At 45.7% G+C, this 18119-nt stretch overlaps 1 protein-coding gene across 1 annotated transcript in view; it reads right to left on the bottom strand.

The window, feature by feature from the left end:
- The window catches only part of LOC106590575 (ankyrin repeat domain-containing protein 33B), a 29972-nt gene extending 11853 nt beyond the window's left edge, over positions 1 to 18119 (bottom strand). Inside the window, exon 1 of the mRNA XM_014181690.2 lies at positions 17106 to 18119. Coding sequence (XP_014037165.1) covers positions 17106 to 17537 — 432 coding nt within the window. The 5' untranslated portion in view covers positions 17538 to 18119. The remainder of the gene's footprint in view (positions 1 to 17105) is intronic.

Genomic DNA, 18119 nt, shown 5'->3' with positions numbered 1-18119 from the left:
AGTCTGGCAATTCGGGACAGTCTGGGCAGTCTGGCAATTCGGGACAGTCTGGGCAGTCTGGCAATTCGGGACAGTCTGGGCAGTCTGGCAATTCGGGACAGTCTGGGCAGTCTGGCAATTCGGGACAGTCTGGGCAGTCTGGCCACTCCGGCAGTTCAGGGCAGTCTGGCCACTCCGGCAGTTCAGGGCAGTCTGGCCACTCCGGCAGTTCAGGGCAGTCTGGCCACTCCGGCAGTTCAGGGCAGTCTGGCCACTCCGGCAGTTCAGGGCAGTCTGGCCACTCCGGCAGTTCAGGGCAGTCTGGCCACTCCGGCAGTTCAGGGCAGTCTGGCCACTCCGGCAGTTCAGGGCAGTCTGGCCACTCCGGCAGTTCAGGGCAGTCTGGCCACTCCGGCAGTTCAGGGCAGTCTGGCCACTCCGGCAGTTCAGGGCAGTCTGGCCACTCCGGCAGTTCAGGGCAGTCTGGCCACTCCGGCAGTTCAGGGCAGTCTGGCCACTCCGGCAGTTCAGCGCAGTCTGGCCACTCCGGCAGTTCAGCGCAGTCTGGCCACTCCGGCAGTTCAGCGCAGTCTGGCCACTCCGGCAGTTCAGCGCAGTCTGGCCACTCCGGCAGTTCAGCGCAGTCTGGCCACTCCGGCAGTTCAGCGCAGTCTGGCCACTCCGGCAGTTCAGCGCAGTCTGGCCACTCCGGCAGTTCAGCGCAGTCTGGCCACTCCGGCAGTTCAGCGCAGTCTGGCCACTCCGGCAGTTCAGCGCAGTCTGGCCACTCCGGCAGTTCAGCGCAGTCTGGCCACTCCGGCAGTTCAGCGCAGTCTGACCACTCCGGCAGTTCAGCGCAGTCTGACCACTCCGGCAGTTCAGCGCAGTCTGACCACTCCGGCAGTTCAGCGCAGTCTGACCTCTCTGGCGACTGTTGACTGGCGGGCAGCTCTGACGACTGTTGACTGGCGGGCAGCTCTGACGATGACTGTTGACTGGCGGGCAGCTCTGACGATGACTGTTGACTGGCGGGCAGCTCTGACGATGACTGTTGACTGGCGGGCAGCTCTGACGATGACTGTTGACTGGCGGGCAGCTCTGACGATGACTGTTGACTGGCGGGCAGCTCTGACGATGACTGTTGACTGGCGGGCAGCTCTGACGATGACTGTTGACTGGCGGGCAGCTCTGACGATGACTGTTGACTGGCGGGCAGCTCTGACGATGACTGTTGACTGGCGGGCAGCTCTGACGATGACTGTTGACTGGCGGGCAGCTCTGACGATGACTGTTGACTGGCGGGCAGCTCTGACGATGACTGTTGACTGGCGGGCAGCTCTGACGATGACTGTTGACTGGCGGGCAGCTCTGATGATGACTGTTGACTGGCGGGCAGCTCTGATGATGACTGTTGACTGGCGGGCAGCTCTGATGAAGACTGTTGACTGGCGGGCAGCTCTGATGAAGACTGTTGACTGGCGAGGCTGGATTGACGCACTTGTAGCCTGGTGCGTGGTGCTGGTACTGGGCTTACCAGATTATGTACACGCACCTCCAGGCTAGTGCGGGGAGCGGGAACAGGACGAGTCGGACTGGGTTGACGCACTTCCGGGTCCGCACGAGAGACAGGAGCTGGAAACCCAGGGCTATGGAGGCGCACAGCCGGTCTAGATCTTACCTCCTGCACAACCCGCCTTGGCTGGATGGAACTAGTAGCCCTGTACGAGCGGGGTGCTCGTACAGGGCAGACTGGGCTGTGCAGGGGCCTGATGGTAGCCGTGCGTAGAGCGGGAGTTGGGTAGCCTGGTCCTCAGAGGCGTACCGGCGACCAGATGCGCTGTGCAGGCATCCTCCTACCAGGCTGGATGCCCGCTCTAGCACGGCACCTGCGAGGGGCTGGAATAACGCGCACCGGACTGTGCGTGCGTATGGGTGAGATAGTGCGCTCCTCAGCGAAACATAGCGCTCTCCACCCCATACGCTCCTCCATATAACCACGAGTAGCTGGCTTCCGGCTCTTCTTACGCCTAGCCAAACTACCCGTGTGCCCCCCCCAAAAATTTTCTTGGGGGTGCCTGTCGTGCTTCTCCTTCAGCGCGTACTTTGCCTCGTACCACCGCCTCTCTGCCTTGGCTGCCTCAATTTCCCACTGCGGGCGTCGATAATCCCCAGCCTGATGCCAGGGTCCGGCCCCGTCCAGAACTTCATCCCAAGTCCACTTCTCCCGCCAGTCCAACTCGAACTCCGTCTGCTCCTTCCTCTGCTGCTTGGTCCTTTGGTGGTGGGTGATTCTGTCAAGGTTGTTGTCGGTGAATGAGGACCAAAACGCAGCAGGTACGTGAATGCTCATCTTGATTTTTAATTATCTTTCAAAACGAACATACAAAATAACAAAAACACGAACGATCAACAAAAACAGTCTGGTAAGGCACAAGGCGAAACACAGAACAATCACCCACAAATCACACATACAAACACACCCTAATATATGGAACTCTCAATCAAAGGCAGATAGACAACACCTGCCTTCAACTGAGAGTCCCAACCCCAATCAACCAAACATAGAAACACACAACCTAGACTAACCATAGAATACTAAACATAAACCAAAACCCGGAATTACTAAATCAAACACCCTTTACACAAAACACACCACCCCGAACCACATAAAACAAATACCCCCTGCCACGCCCTGACCAAACTACAAAACAATTAACCTTATATACTGGCCAGGACGTGACATGAAGTGGGAAGTTTAAATACACTTAGGTTGGAGTCATTAAAACTCGTTTTTCAACCACTCCACAAATGTATTGTTAACAAACTATAGTTTTGGCAAGTCGGTTAGGACATCTACTTTGTGCATGACACAAGTAATTTTTCCAACAATTGTTTACAGACAGATTATTTCACTTATAATTCACTGTATGACAATTCCAGTGGGTCAGAAGTATACATACACTAAATTGACTGTGCAATTTAAACAGCTTGGAAAATTCCAGAAAATGATGTCATGGCTTCAGAAGCTTCGCATAGGCTAATTGACATCATCTGAGTCAATTGGAGGTGTACCTGTGGATGTATTTCAAGGCCTATCTTCAAACTCATTGTCTCTTTGCTTGACATCATGGGGAAATCAAAAGAAATCAGCCAAGACCTCAGAATTAAAATTGTAGACCTCCACAAGTCTGGTTCATCCTTGGGAGCAATTTCCAAACGCCTGAAGGTACCACGTTCATCTGTAAAAACAATAGTACACAAGTATAAATACCATGGGACCACACAGCCGTCATACTGCTCAGGAAGGAGACGCATTCTGTCTCCTAGAGATGAACGTACTTTGGTGCAAAAAGTGCAAATCAATCCCAGAACAACAGCAAAGGACCTTGTGAAGATGCTGGAGGAAACAGGTACAAAAGTATCTATATCCACAGTAAAACAAGTCCTATATCGACATAACCTGAAAGGGCGATCATCAAGGAAGAAGCCACTGCTCCAAAACCGCCATAAAAAAGCCAGACCACGGTTTGCAACTGCACATGGGGACAAAGATCGTTCTTTTTGGAGCAATGTCCTCTGGTCTGATGAAACAAAAATAGAACTGTTTGGCCATAATGACCATCGTTATGTTTGGAGGAAAAAGGGGGATGCTTGCAAGCCGAAAAATACCATCCCAACCGTGAAGCACGGGGTGGCAGCATCATGTTGTGGGGGTGCTTTGCTGCAGGAGGGACTGGTGCACTTCACAAAATAGATGGCATCATGAGGGAGGAAAATTATGTGGATATATTGAAGCAACATATCAAGACATCAGTCAGGAAGTTACAGCTTGGTTGCAAATGAGTCTTCCAAATGGACAATGACCCCAAGCATTCTTCTAAAGTTGTGACAAAATGGCTTAAGGACAACAAAGTCAGGTACTGGAGTGGCCATCACAAAGCCCTGACCTCAATCCCATAGAAAATTTGTGGGCAGAACTGAAAAAGCGTGTGCGAGCAAGGAGGCCTACAAACCTGACTCAGTTATACCAGCTTTGTCAGGAGGAATGGGCCAAAATTCACCCAACTTATTGTGGGAAGTTTGTGTAAGGCTACCTAAAACGTTTGACCCAAGTTAAACAATTTAAAGGCAATGCTACGAAATACTAATTGAGTGTATGTAAACTTCTGACCCACTGGAAATGTAATGAACAAAATAAAAGCTGAAATAAATAATTCGCTCTACTATTATTCTGACATTTCACATTCTTTAAATAAAGTGGTGATCCTAACTAACCTTAGACAGGGAATTTGTACTAGGATTAAATGTCAGGAATTGTGAAAAACTGAGTGTAAGGTGTATGTAAACTTCTGACTTCAACTGTATGTATTCACCCCCTTTGCTATGAAGCCCCTAAATAAGATCTGGTTTAACCAATTACCTTCAGAAGTCACATAATTAGTTAAATAAAGTCTACCTGTGTGCAATCTAAGTGTGACATGATCTCAGTATATATACACCTTTTCCAAAAGGCCCCAGTGTCTGCAACACCACTAAGCAAGGGGCACCACCAAGCAAGCGGCACCATGAAGACCAAGGAGCTCGCCAAACAGGTCAGGGACAAAGTTATGGCGAAGTACAGATCAGGGTTGGGTTCTAAAAAAATATCAGAAACTTTGAACATCTCACGGAGCACCATTAAATCCATTATTAAAAAATGGAAAGAATATGCCCCCACAACAAACCTGCCAAGAGAGGTCCGCCCACCAAAACTCATGGACCAGACAAGGAGGGCATTAATCAGAGAGGCAACAAAGAGACCAAAGATATCCCTGAAGGAGCTGCAAAGCTCCACAGCAGAGATTTGAGTATCTGTCCATAGGAACACTTTAAGCCTCTGGACCTTCTTTGGACACTGTGTTAACTAACCTCCAGATGAACTTCAATGCCATACAATTCTCCTTCCGTGGCCTCCAACTGCTCTTAAATGCAAGTAAAACTAAATGCATGCTCTTCAACCGATCGCTGCCTGCACCTGCCCGCCCGTCCAGCATCACTACTCTGGACGGTTCTGACTTAGAATATGTGGACAACTACAAATACCTAGGTGTCTGGTTAGACTGTAAACTCTCATTCCAGACTCACATTAAACATGTCCAATCCAATATTAAATCTAGAATCGGCTTCCTATTTTGCAACAAAGCATCCTTCACTCATGCTGCCAAACATACCCTCGTAAAACTGACCATCCTACCGATCCTCGACTTTAGCAATGTCATTTACAAAATAGCCTCCAACACTCTACTCAGTAAATTGGATGCAGTCTATCACAGTGCCATCTGTTTTGTCACCAAAGCCCCATATACCTCCCACCACTGCAACCTGTATGCTCTCGTTGGCTGGCCCTCGCTTCATACTTGTCGCCAAAGCCACTGGCTCCAGGTCATCTACAAGTCTCTGCTAGGTAAAGCCCCGCCTTATCTCAGCTCACTGGTCACCATAGCAGCACCCAACCGTAGCACGCGCTCCAGCAGGTATATCTCACTGGTCACCCCCAAAGCCAGTTCTTCCTTTGGCCGCCTCTCCTTCCAGTTCTCTGCTGCCAATAACTGGAACGAACTGCAAAAATCTCTGAAGCTGGAGACTCTTACCTCCCTCACTAGCTTTAAGCACCAGCTGTCAGAGCAGCTCACAGATCACTGCACCTGTACATAGCTCATCTGTAAATAGCCCATCCAATCTACCTCATCCCCATACTGTATTTATTTATTTATCTTGCTCCTTTGCACCCCAGTATCTCTACTTGCACATTCATCTTCTGCACACCTTACCATTCCAGTGTTTAATTGCTATATTGTAATTACTTTGCCACCATGGCCTATTTATTGCCTAACCTCTCTTATCCTACCTCATTTGCACATGCTGTATATAGATTTTTCTACTGTATTATTGATTGTATGTTTGTTTATTCCATGTGTAACTCTGTGTTGTTGTATGTGTCGAACTGCTTTGCTTTATCTTGGCCAGGTCGCAGTTGCAAATGAGAACTTATTCTCAACTAGCCTACCTGGTTAAATAAAGGTGAAATAAAAAATAATTAAAATAAAAGCCGCACACTTCACAGAGCTGGGCTTTACGGAAGAGTGGCCAGAAAAAAATCCATTGCTTAAAGAAAAAAAATAAGCAAACACGTTTGGTGTTCACCAAAAGGCATATGGGAGACACCCCAAACATATGGAAGAAGGTAATCTGGTCAGATTAGACTAAAATGTAGCTTTTTGGCCATCAAGGAAAATGCTATGTCTGGCACAAACCCAACACCTCTCATCACCCCAAGAACCCCATCCCCACAGTGAAGCATGGTGGTGGCAGCAACGTGCTGTGGGGATGTTTTTCATCGGCAGGGACTGGGAAACTGATCAGAATTGAAGGAATGATGGATGGTGCTAAATACAGGGAAATTCTTGAGGGAATCCTGTTTCAGTCTTCCAGACATTTGAGACTGGGACGGAGATTCACCTTCCAGCAGGGCAATGACCCTAATTATACAGCTAAAGCAACACTTGAGTGGTTTAAGGTGAAACATTTAAATGTCTTGGAATAGCCTAGTCAAAGCCAAGACCTCAATCCAATTGAGAATCTATGGTATGTCTTAAAGATTGCTGTACACCAGCGGAACCCATCCAACTTGAAGGAGCTGGAGCAGTTTTGCCTTGGAGAATGGGCAAAAATCCCAGTGGCTAGATTTTTATTTCACTAGGCAAGTCAGTTAAGAACAAATTCTTATTTTCAATGACAGCCTAGGAACAGTGGGTTAACTGCCTTGTTCAGGGGCAGAATGGCAACTTGTCAGCTGAGGGATTCGATCTTGCAACCTTTCGGTTACTAGTCCAACGCTCGAATCACTATGCTACACTGCGCCCCGTGTGCCAAGCTTATAGAGACATACCCCATGAGATGTGTGTGTGTGTGTGTGTGTGTGTGTGTGTGTGTGTGTGGGGGGGTGAATAGTTATGCACGCTCAAGTTTTCCGTTTTTTTGTGTTATTACTTGTTTGCTTCACAATAAAAAATATGTTGCATCTTCAAAGTGGTAGGCATGTTGTGTAAATCAAATGATACAAGCCCCACAAAAAAAAATATTTTAATTCCAGGTTGTAAGGCAACAAAATAGGAAAAATGCCAAGGGGGTGAATACTTTCGCAAGCCACTGTATGTGCTGAGAGAAGGACAGTGTAGTCTAGCCATACTCCTAAGTACTTATATAAGGTGATTTCATAAAGCTCTAAACCAGGGATCATCAACTAAATTCAGCCACGGGCAATTTTTTTCTTGAGTGGATGGGGCCAGAACATAATTACAAATAATTTGTAGACGTCAAATTGATCGCAAAAAGCCCAAACAGATAGAATGTTTTACTAATACATAATCATTTCAAAACTGTTTTTAAAGTATTTTATGTCCAACAATGAAAATTACCCAAAATAAATTTAAAAAATGCTCAGAAACATTATCACTGCATACACTTTATTTGCCCCGCCAATGTTGTTCTCTCATACCATTTTCAAAATGTTAGGTTTATTATCACACTGGTAACAGATCATTTGCTGTATTACTTGTGAGGCACAGCTGAGTGAGCATAATAGTTTGCTTTTTAAAATTTGAGTAGACTACTGGCCTGCATCTGATGGTCAGTTTGAGGGGAGGGAGGGAGCAGCTGAGGCTGCCTCCTACGCGACTCACTGTCCCTTCTCTCTCCCTCCCTCCGCTGAGAAAAGGGGACATACACAGTCTTCCAGCTGATGGCGAAACTCAAGTCGCACTGCATTATTTCTGCCTCATGCCCTAATTCATGTTGTTACTCATCTGACCAGAGAAAGTGAAATATTCCTCGATATTAAAAAAGACACAACTCTCAAATAATAACAACGCAAGCTTATCGAAACGCGATTTTATGTCTTATAAAACTGTTTAACAATGTGCTGAATAACAACTTAAAGATTAACGTAATCATAAAAACAGCAGCTCTTTGCTATATTCATTGAGTCTCTCTCTAGTCATAGTTTCAAAAAATGTTGTGTGTTCAAGGTTTCTTTTTACAGTCTATGGCGCGAGGAAACTAGACACTGTGATCTCAGCTATCTGATTGGCCAGTGGTAGGCCTATAGGTGCACTTGATTTGTTTCTCTGGGCCTGCTGGGTAGGCGGAGTTCTACCTTCAGACACATGAAATGGTTCAAAATGGGAACACTTTGCCTTCCCGATGCTAGCGCTGCTGAATCAAGTGCAGCTACCTGCAAACAAATAAAAAATAGGGCTTATCGTTTGGTTTTTTTACAGAAATGTTTGGTGATCAACTTGGAATGGCTACCTATCAAAAGCTTTGGCCAAGTCAATAAAATAGCAGCACATCATTGCTTAGAGTCAAGAGCAATGGTGACATAATTTAAGACATTTAAGGTTGCAGTGACACATCCATAAATCAGACTGCATACCAGAGATATTATTATAGAAATCAAGAAAACCAGTCAGTTGATTATTGACAAGTTTGTCCAACAGTTTTGATAAACAGGGCAAGACAGAAATAGGCCTATAACAGTTAGGATCAGCTTGATCTCCCCCTTTAAATGAAGGACACATGGTGGCTGCCTTCCAAGTACTGGGAACCTCCCCAGAGAGGTGAGACAGGTTAAAAAGGTCAGAGATAGGCTTGGTGATGATCGGGGCAGCAACCTTAAAGAAGAAAAGATCTACACCATCTGACCCAGATGTTTTTTTCGGGGGTTCAGTTTAAGGAGCTCTTAGCTGCAGGGAGAAACTGTTGCGGGGTAGGGGGAAAGAGGAGGAGCATCAGGGCTAGTCCCATTAGATATATACTGTAGGTGGAGGTCGTTAAGGTCAATGGGGTCACTGAGTGAAACTACTCTGCTCTCAGCCCCACAGGTACACACACACAAAAACCCAGGACGCTGATACACACACACACACACAGAGCGAGAGAGAGAGAGAGAGAGAGAGAGAGAGAGAGAGACCCAGTGCCAGTGAGTAATCTGGGAATATAGAGAGACAGAAATAGAAAAGCTTAGCCCTATCAGCCTCACACAGAGAGAGAGAGAGAGAGAGAGAGAGAGAGAGAGAGAGAGAGAGAGAGAGAGAGAGAGAGAGAGAGAGAGAGAGAGAGAGAGAGAGGTAACATGGGGAAGGGACAGAGAAAGGGTGGCCTCATTCTAGTGATCTGCTGTGTGTCCATCCATCTGTGTGTGACAGAGAGAGTGAGAGAGAGAGAAAGCGTGGGAGAGACTAAACCGAGACAGAAGGAGAGAGGGACTGCCACTGCTGACACACACAAACACATACACACGCACACACACTACTCTGTCAAGAAACAGCATCGTGCTGAAACATCCACAGGTCACTGAGAGAGTGGTGTGTTTGTGTTGAAGACATACAATATGTTCAACTTTGAAGCCTTTCCTCAACAAAAGAAAGATCAACCGCAAGAAAGAAGAAATGTAATATGTTGAATAAAACATCCCGTTGTCCCTCCAGTCAGTGTGTCTTCATCTCTAGGGGTTTAGAGCAGTGGCGGTCAGTGCCATTTATGATGAGAGATAATTTCTTCATGAGCATGGCCTTACTTCTATTACAGCACGTTGGATGACTGTCATTCATATTCCATTCACCGAGTTCAATGTAACATCGATAGGTTTAGGCTGCTATCATGAACCCATCATGAGGTTGCTACAACCTAGCCTATGAAAGTTTACAACGTAGGTGCACACAGGTCAAGAGAATTGTGAGTAATCAAGGTAACAAACAGTGACACATTCAATACCACCTTGTACACTCTTGCCTGCATCTAGCTGATCTAGGGTGCGATCATTAGTCCAACAGTTGCAAACAAGTCTAGTGGACAAATTCAGGTATGTTTATCCCCGTTTCGTACCATTTGCTTCCGTTTAAGAAACGTTTTTCAATGGAATCGGTGGAATGAATACACCACCTGATCACACGAAAATAGTTCACTTTCATAGCAGACACATGAAAATAGCATGGTCACTTTGCTCATGTATATAAAATTAAACTATCAACGCGCTCTACTTCTCTCACCTTTTCCCTTCGCTTGTGGATTTCAGTGCACAACACATCAGCTGTCTGTGACCAGGTGAAATAACTTTTCCAAGCCAAACTTTCATATCATAACCACTAACTGCTACACACAGCCTACATCATTGTCAAGTCATAGTCTACTAGAACTACTAGAACTAACGCGTTAGTAAAACCACTACAATCGTGCAGTACAGCGTACAGTCAGAAAGACGTTTGGTAGTTACACTGGCGGGCCCCGGTGGCAATAAATTCATAAAACCAAACGCTTACCTTGACTTGGAAGAGTTCCAGCGTTGGATAGCCATAGCCAGCTAGCTAACATAGCATCCCTCTCTGTTTGAGCCGGTGTTTGAGTAGGCTAAACTAGCTAGATGCATTTGCTAGCTAAGTGAAAGTTAAAGTTAAGTTCACTTTCTCTATTTCTCTCTTGCTTCTCCTTAATTTTGGTAGAAATTTGTTAAAAACTGTTCAACTACTGTCTTTCTCTCACTTTGAGTCAGCTACTCACCACGTTATACACTGCAGTGCTAGCTAGCTGTAGCTTATGCTTTCAGTACTACATTCATTCTCTGATCCTTTGATTGGATGGACAACATGTCAGTTCATGCTGCAAAAGCTCTGATAGGTTGGAGGACATCCTCCGGAAGATGTCATAATTACTGTGTAAGTCTATGGAAGAAGGTGAGAACCATGAGCCTCCTAGGTTTTGTATTGAAGTCAATGTACCCAGAGGAGGACGGAAGCTAGCTGTCGTCCAGCTACACCATGGTGCTACCCTACAGGGTGCTGTTGAGGCTACTGTAGACCTTCTTTGCATAACAGTGTGTTTTAATCAATTATTTGGTGACGTGAATGTATTTTGTACAGTTTTATCTAAAAATGATAACTTTTTTTAATGTTTCACTATTTTAGTTTTTATGAAATTCACTGAGGACGATAGACCTCCCTTTCCTCATCTGAGGAGCCTCCACTGGTTTAGAGGTTCTCTCTATCATCAGGGTTGTGTCCAGTGCAGAGGATGACCTTTAACCCCCTAGACAGGTTGTTGACTGTGTACTGTTACTGTATGCTACCATATTACTCTACCATGTAGCCTGTCCATCGTTCCTTGTCTTCAACTGACCAGGTTCCATTGTTACATTTTACAACTTCTAAACTACAGCAATAGTAAACAGAATTCTATATGTGTTACTTGTTTCTTTAATAAAATATTGAACAGATTTTGTTTTGTTTCTGTCTGTGTATCAGATATAGATTTTGCCTCGGTTACACCAGAGGACATGAGATGGGACGTACGTCACACAGAGAGACTCAAACCCAAAACAGAGCTTTGTTGACAGTGTGACAGATAGCTAAGGTCATCATCCCTGATCCAAGAGATCATTTCACAGATGAAAACATTGTCCCTTGTTTCTATGACTAAGCAAACTGAAAACACATCTCAAAGCCTAACCACTAATCCCTCTGTGGTCCCATACACACTCAAATAGTACAACTGATGTACAACAAATTTGGCACAGCCATTGTGAGAACTGTTTTTCTGTACAAAAATAATAACACAAGCATTATTGTGTAAACATATTTGTGCAAACATTCTCTCCATTGGATCACTACCATTATGTGCAAATGCGTTGTACATCAGTTTTACAACCTGAGTGTCTACGGGGCCTCTGTGTGACAGGAACGTGAAGAATAGTAGGTGTGTCTTTCAGAACAGCAGACAGGAGTATCTCCCAGTGTAATGAACAGCAGACAGGAGACAGGAGACAGGAGTATCTCCCAGTGTAATGAACAGCAGACAGGAGACAGGAGTATCTCTCAGTGTAATGAACAGCAGACAGGAGACAGGGGTATCTCTCAGTGTAATGAACAGCAGACAGGAGTATCTCTCAGTGTAATGAACAGCAGGCAGGAGACAGGAGTATCTCTCAGTGTAATGAACAGCAGACAGGAGACAGGAGTATCTCTCAGTGTAATGAACAGCAGACAGGAGACAGGAGTATCTCTCAGTGTAATGAACAGCAGACAGGAGACAGGAGTATCTCTCAGTGTAATGAACAGCAGACAAGAGACAGGAGTATCTCTCAGTGTAATGAACAGCAGACAGGAGTATCTCTCAGTGTAATGAACAGCAGGCAGGAGACAGGGGTATCTCTCAGTGTAATGAACAGCAGGCAGGAGACAGGAGTATCTCTCAGTGTAATGAACAGCAGACAGGAGACAGGAGTATCTCTCAGTGTAATGAACAGCAGACAGGAGACAGGAGTATCTCTCAGTGTAATGAACAGCAGACAGGAGACATGAGTATCTCTCAGTGTAATGAACAGCAGACAGGAGACAGGAGTATCTCTCAGTGTAATGAACAGCAGACAGGAGTATCTCTCAGTGTAATGAACAGCAGACAGGAGACAGGAGTATCTCTCAGTGTAATGAACAGCAGACAGGAGCACGGAGTATCTCTCAGTGTAATGAACAGCAGACAGGAGTATCTCTCAGTGTAATGAACAGCAGACAGGAGACAGGAGTATCTCTCAGTGTAATGAACAGCAGACAGGAGACAGGAGTATCTCTCAGTGTAATGAACAGCAGACAAGAGACAGGAGTATCTCTCAGTGTAATGAACAGCAGACAGGAGTATCTCTCAGTGTAATGAACAGCAGGCAGGAGACAGGAGTATCTCTCAGTGTAATGAACAGCAGACAGGAGACAGGAGTATCTCTCAGTGTAATGAACAGCAGACAGGAGACAGGAGTATCTCTCATTGTAATGAACAGCAGACAGGAGACAGGAGTATCTCTCAGTGTAATGAACTGCAGACAGGAGACAGGAGTATCTCTCAGTGTAATGAACAGCAGACAGGAGTATCTCTCAGTGTAATGAACAGCAGACAGGAGACAGGAGTATCTCTCAGTGTAATGAACAGCAGACAGGAGACAGGAGTATATCTCAGTGTAATGAACAGCAGACAGGAGACAGGAGTATCTTTCAGTGTAATGAACAGCAGACAGGAGACAGGAGTATCTCTCAGTGTAATGAACAGCAGACAGGAGACAGGAGTATCTCTCAGTGTAATGAACAGCAGACAGGAGTATCTCTCAGTGTAATGAACAGCAGACAGGAGACAGGAGTATCTCTCAGTGTAATGAACAGCAGACAGGAGACAGGAGTATCTCTCAGTGTAATGAACAGCAGACAGGAGACAGGAGTATCTCTCAGTGTAATGAACAGCAGACAAGAGACAGGAGTATCTCTCAGTGTAATGAACAGCAGACAGGAGTATCTCTCAGTGTAATGAACAGCAGGCAGGAGACAGGAGTATCTCTCAGTGTAATGAACAGCAGGCAGGAGACAGGAGTATCTCTCAGTGTAATGAACAGCAGACAGGAGTATCTCTCAGTGTAATGAACAGCAGACAGGAGACATGAGTATCTCTCAGTGTAATGAACAGCAGACAGGAGACAGGAGTATCTCTCAGTGTAATGAACAGCAGACAGGAGACAGGAGTATCTCTCAGTGTAATGAACAGCAGACAGGAGACAGGAGTATCTCTCAGTGTAATGAACAGCAGACAGGAGACAGGAGTATCTCTCAGTGTAATGAACAGCAGACAGGAGACATGAGTATCTCTCAGTGTAATGAACAGCAGACAGGAGACAGGAGTATCTCTCAGTGTAATGAACAGCAGACAGGAGTATCTCTCAGTGTAATGAACAGCAGACAGGAGACAGGAGTATCTCTCAGTGTAATGAACAGCAGACAGGAGACCGGAGTATCTCTCAGTGTAATGAACAGCAGACAGGAGACAGGAGTATCTCTCAGTGTAATGGACAGCAGACAGGAGACAGGAGTATCTCTCAGTGTAATGAACAGCAGACAGGAGACAGGAGTATCTCTCAGTGTAATGAACAGCAGACAGGAAACAAGAGTATCTCTCAGTGTAATGAACAGCAGACAGGAGACAGGAGTATCTCTCAGTGTAATGAACAGCAGACAGGAGTATCTCTCAGTGTAATGAACAGCAGACAGGAGACAGGAGTATCTCTCAGTGTAATGAACAGCAGACAGGAGACAGGAGTATCTCTCAGTGTAATGAACAGCAGACAGGAGACAGGAGTATCTCTCAGTGTAATGAACAGCAGACAGGAGACAGGAGTATCTCTCAGTGTAATGAACAGCAGACAGGAGACAGGAGTATCTCTCAGTGTAATGAACAGCAGACAGGAGACAGGAGTATCTCTCAGTGTAATGAACAGCAGACAGGAGACAGGAGTATCTCTCAGTGTAATGAACAGCAGACAGGAGACAGGAGTATCTCTCAGTGTAATGAACAGCAGCCAGGAGTATCTCTCAGTGTAATGAACAGCAGACAGGAGACAGGAGTATCTCTCAGTGTAATGAACAGCAGACAGGAGACAGGAGTATCTCTCAGTGTAATGAACAGCAGACAGGAGACAGGAGTATCTCTCAGTGTAATGAACAGCAGACAGGAGACAGGAGTATCTCTCAGTGTAATGAACAGCAGCCAGGAGTATCTCTCAGTGTAATGAACAGCAGGCAGGAGTATCTCTCAGTGTAATGAACAGCAGACAGGAGACAGGAGTATCTCTCAGTGTAATGAACAGCAGACAGGAGACAGGAGTATCTCTCAGTGTAATGAACAGCAGATAGGAGACAGGAGTATCTCTCAGTGTAATGAACAGCAGACAGGAGACAGGAGTATCTCTCAATGTAATGAACAGCAGACAGGAGACAGGAGTATCTCTCAGTGTAATGAACAGCAGCCAGGAGTATCTCTCAGTGTAATGAACAGCAGGCAGGAGTATCTCTCAGTGTAATGAACAGCAGACAGGAGACAGGAGTATCTCTCAGTGTAATGAACAGCAGACAGGAGACAGGAGTATCTCTCAGTGTAATGAACAGCAGATAGGAGACAGGAGTATCTCTCAGTGTAATGAACAGCAGACAGGAGTATCTCTCAGTGTAATGAACAGCAGACAGGAGACAGGAGTATCTCTCAGTGTAATGAACAGCAGACAGGAGCACGGAGTATCTCTCAGTGTAATGAACAGCAGACAGGAGACAGGAGTATCTCTCAGTGTAATGAGTTTATCATACACTCCAATGTTTCAAGTAATTATCTTTTTGTTTTGTCATGATTTGGTCTCTCTCTCTCCCTCTCGCTCCCTCTCTCTCTCTTTGTCTTCCGACTGAAGATACACACACACACTCTCCTAAAATACAGTCCTGAGTGCTGTAATTCCCATGAGAATTCTTTTGACATGCAGCGTTGATGAGGAATGCAGGCACAAAGCCACCAACACACGCACACACACACACACACACACACACACACACACACACACACACACACACACACACACACACACACACACACACACACACACACACACACACACACACACACACACACACACACACACACACACACACACACACACACACACACACACAAGGAGCATTGATGGGGAATGCTATACAGCATGGGGTGAGATGGGTAGCAGGCACAGGGCCAGGCAGAGACACATCCAGTCGGCATCATGGCATTCCGGTGATGTAGTTCCCGCTCGTCCTCCCTCAGGCACTCTGACCTCATCATTGATTACACACAGAGAGGAAGGACTGCATGACCACTTCACTGTACAATCTGAGAAAGGACCCTAATACAGCTCACTGACAGAACAAGTGTGTGTGTCTGTGTATGTTTATGTTTATGCAACTGTCCTTTTTATGAAAAAAAGCAAAACAACATAAAGAGGTGAAGACTTAAGGGGAAGTTTGTCTTCAGTGGCTTTGAGTGTCTGTGTGTCAAAGGCAGGAGGCCCCAATGGTGGTTTCCAGCCAGTTCCTCTTCGGCCTCTGTGTTGTGTAGGCTGTGGTTGAAAAACATCTGGTGAGTCATAGTGACAGTTAAAACACAAGGTGGATCCGAACGTTGATAAACAGATGGGAAGCTAGTTGTCTCTTTGATTTAGATTGTCTAATAAAATCTACAGTATTACTATGTTTTCTATAAAGCAGCTATTGAGTTGTAATGTGTCGCTGGACAGTCTGTAGACCTAAAGTAGAAAACTCTTGTCATAAGTCTCTGTAAAATACTGTCTTAACAGGCCCTTCATTTGATGGTAGATTTATATTAGAAAGTCAGAAAGCAAACCTATATTACACTGACTCTCTCACAATTACCCTAAATCCACACACACACACATACACAAATATATACATACATACATACATACATACATACATACATACATACATACATATGTATACATACATACATACATACATACATACATACACAAGACTGGCTGTTCTGCTGACTGTGAGAGACTCAGTGTTTTCCTGTTGCTGTAATTATGACTAGCAGAGCTCCAGGCTCCTCTCTCTAAACCCATAATCTATGAGTAGACACACACGCACGCGCGCGCACACACACGCACGCGAGAGGAATAACTTGAATGAAACTTGGTAATATACAGTATACCCATGCAATGTTTCAACCACTAACAGGAAACCAGCTTAATAACAAAAACCAGCCTGTACCACAGGCACCAAGGGAAACACAGCTCTTCCTCTTAGATGTGGAACAAACTACATTAGCAACTCAGTTCAGCTGGGATGGAAGGACAGGTTTAACTTTGGGATACCAAGTTCCTCATGAATCTGAAAGTTTGACTATCTGCTACAGTGGTCGAAGATATATGGATAATCTGAATACTGTTGTAGTGGTTGACATGTTCTTGTTAAACCCCTGTGACATATATGTGTGAAATGCCCAAGTCTTCATCCAACAGACATGCAACAGTTGATCACTTTGGATACGCATTTTGACCATGCGTAATTACGCACAGATGAGTTCGCACCTCACGCGCCATTGTGTCCAAACGACCTAATTATATTTTCCTAATCTCCAAACACACAAGAGGAGCAGCCACTGGATATACATGCATTAGAACAGAACACTTTCCGAGGTCACTATTTGACACTGAACATATAGGCACATTGAACTCGACTTACCCTGTTGTTTTTATCCGTCTCCCTCACCTCCGCCTCCTTCACACCTTGTCGGATCATGATCCGGACTATCGTGGCATTGTTGGTGCAGCACGCCTGGAAGAACGACAACGGCTCGGGACTCTGCGGAGAGGGGGTCCGCTCGTTGTCCGCGAACGCATCGTCCGGTGGGTAGAATGAGTCGTCCGAGGCGATACTCTTGGTGTCCGGTAATAACGATAAATCGTCGTATTCCTCGTAGTCATCGTCCTCGTCTCCCTCAGACTCACAGGACCCGAGGTATGAGTCGTCGTTTGATAAGGACGGCGGTTCGGCGGTTATGGTGGGGTGGACCTGGACGAAAGCGCTGGTGCCTTTGGTGCTCTGCTGCTGCTGGTTGACAAGGGTCGTAGTAGAGGAGCCACCTCCGTCTCTCTCGTCTGTGATCAGAACCATCTAACCCCCTGGGTGGTTGTCCTCCTTGGGGGGAAGAACGGTGGCTGTGGGCTGGCGCACTTGGATGTTTTTGCCAACATCAACGCGGATTATGAGTTTAACTTTGTAAAGAGCCTGGAAATGGAATGACAGTGAAGGTTTCGCAAACAGTTTTGACGTAATCCAACAGGCCAACTGCCGCTCCGACTCCCTTGGGGAATATTTCCCGGTTAATATGTAAACTCCATCATCCCGCATTCCGTGAGAAATAAACATCAAACCATATTTCTGCTCTCTCTCTGGAATACCAACCTAGGCAACACGGGTTTGTAGTCCGCATTCGAAATTAGAAGACTATTGTTTTCATTTTTTTTTCATTTTAATTCAACAGTCAAAAGTCCTTATTGCCTAAGCAAATCAAACCGAGAGAGTTCTGCCGATTTGTAATGTCATCATCGAGAAATTCCGGTCCTCATTTCGGGCAGAAAACAGACAGGCAGTACAGAAATTAAAAGTACCACACACACCAAGCCAATGTAGAATAGAGAAACAGGCACACGCTAAACTTTCCCATAATCGGATTAGTTTCTAGTGTACTACCAC

The sequence above is a fragment of the Salmo salar genome, chromosome ssa29, assembly GCF_905237065.1.
Source record: "Salmo salar chromosome ssa29, Ssal_v3.1, whole genome shotgun sequence".
Lineage (NCBI taxonomy): Eukaryota > Metazoa > Chordata > Actinopteri > Salmoniformes > Salmonidae > Salmo > Salmo salar.
The sequence above is the reverse complement of the archived record's forward strand: the minus strand, read 5'-3'. Positions and strand labels throughout refer to the sequence as shown.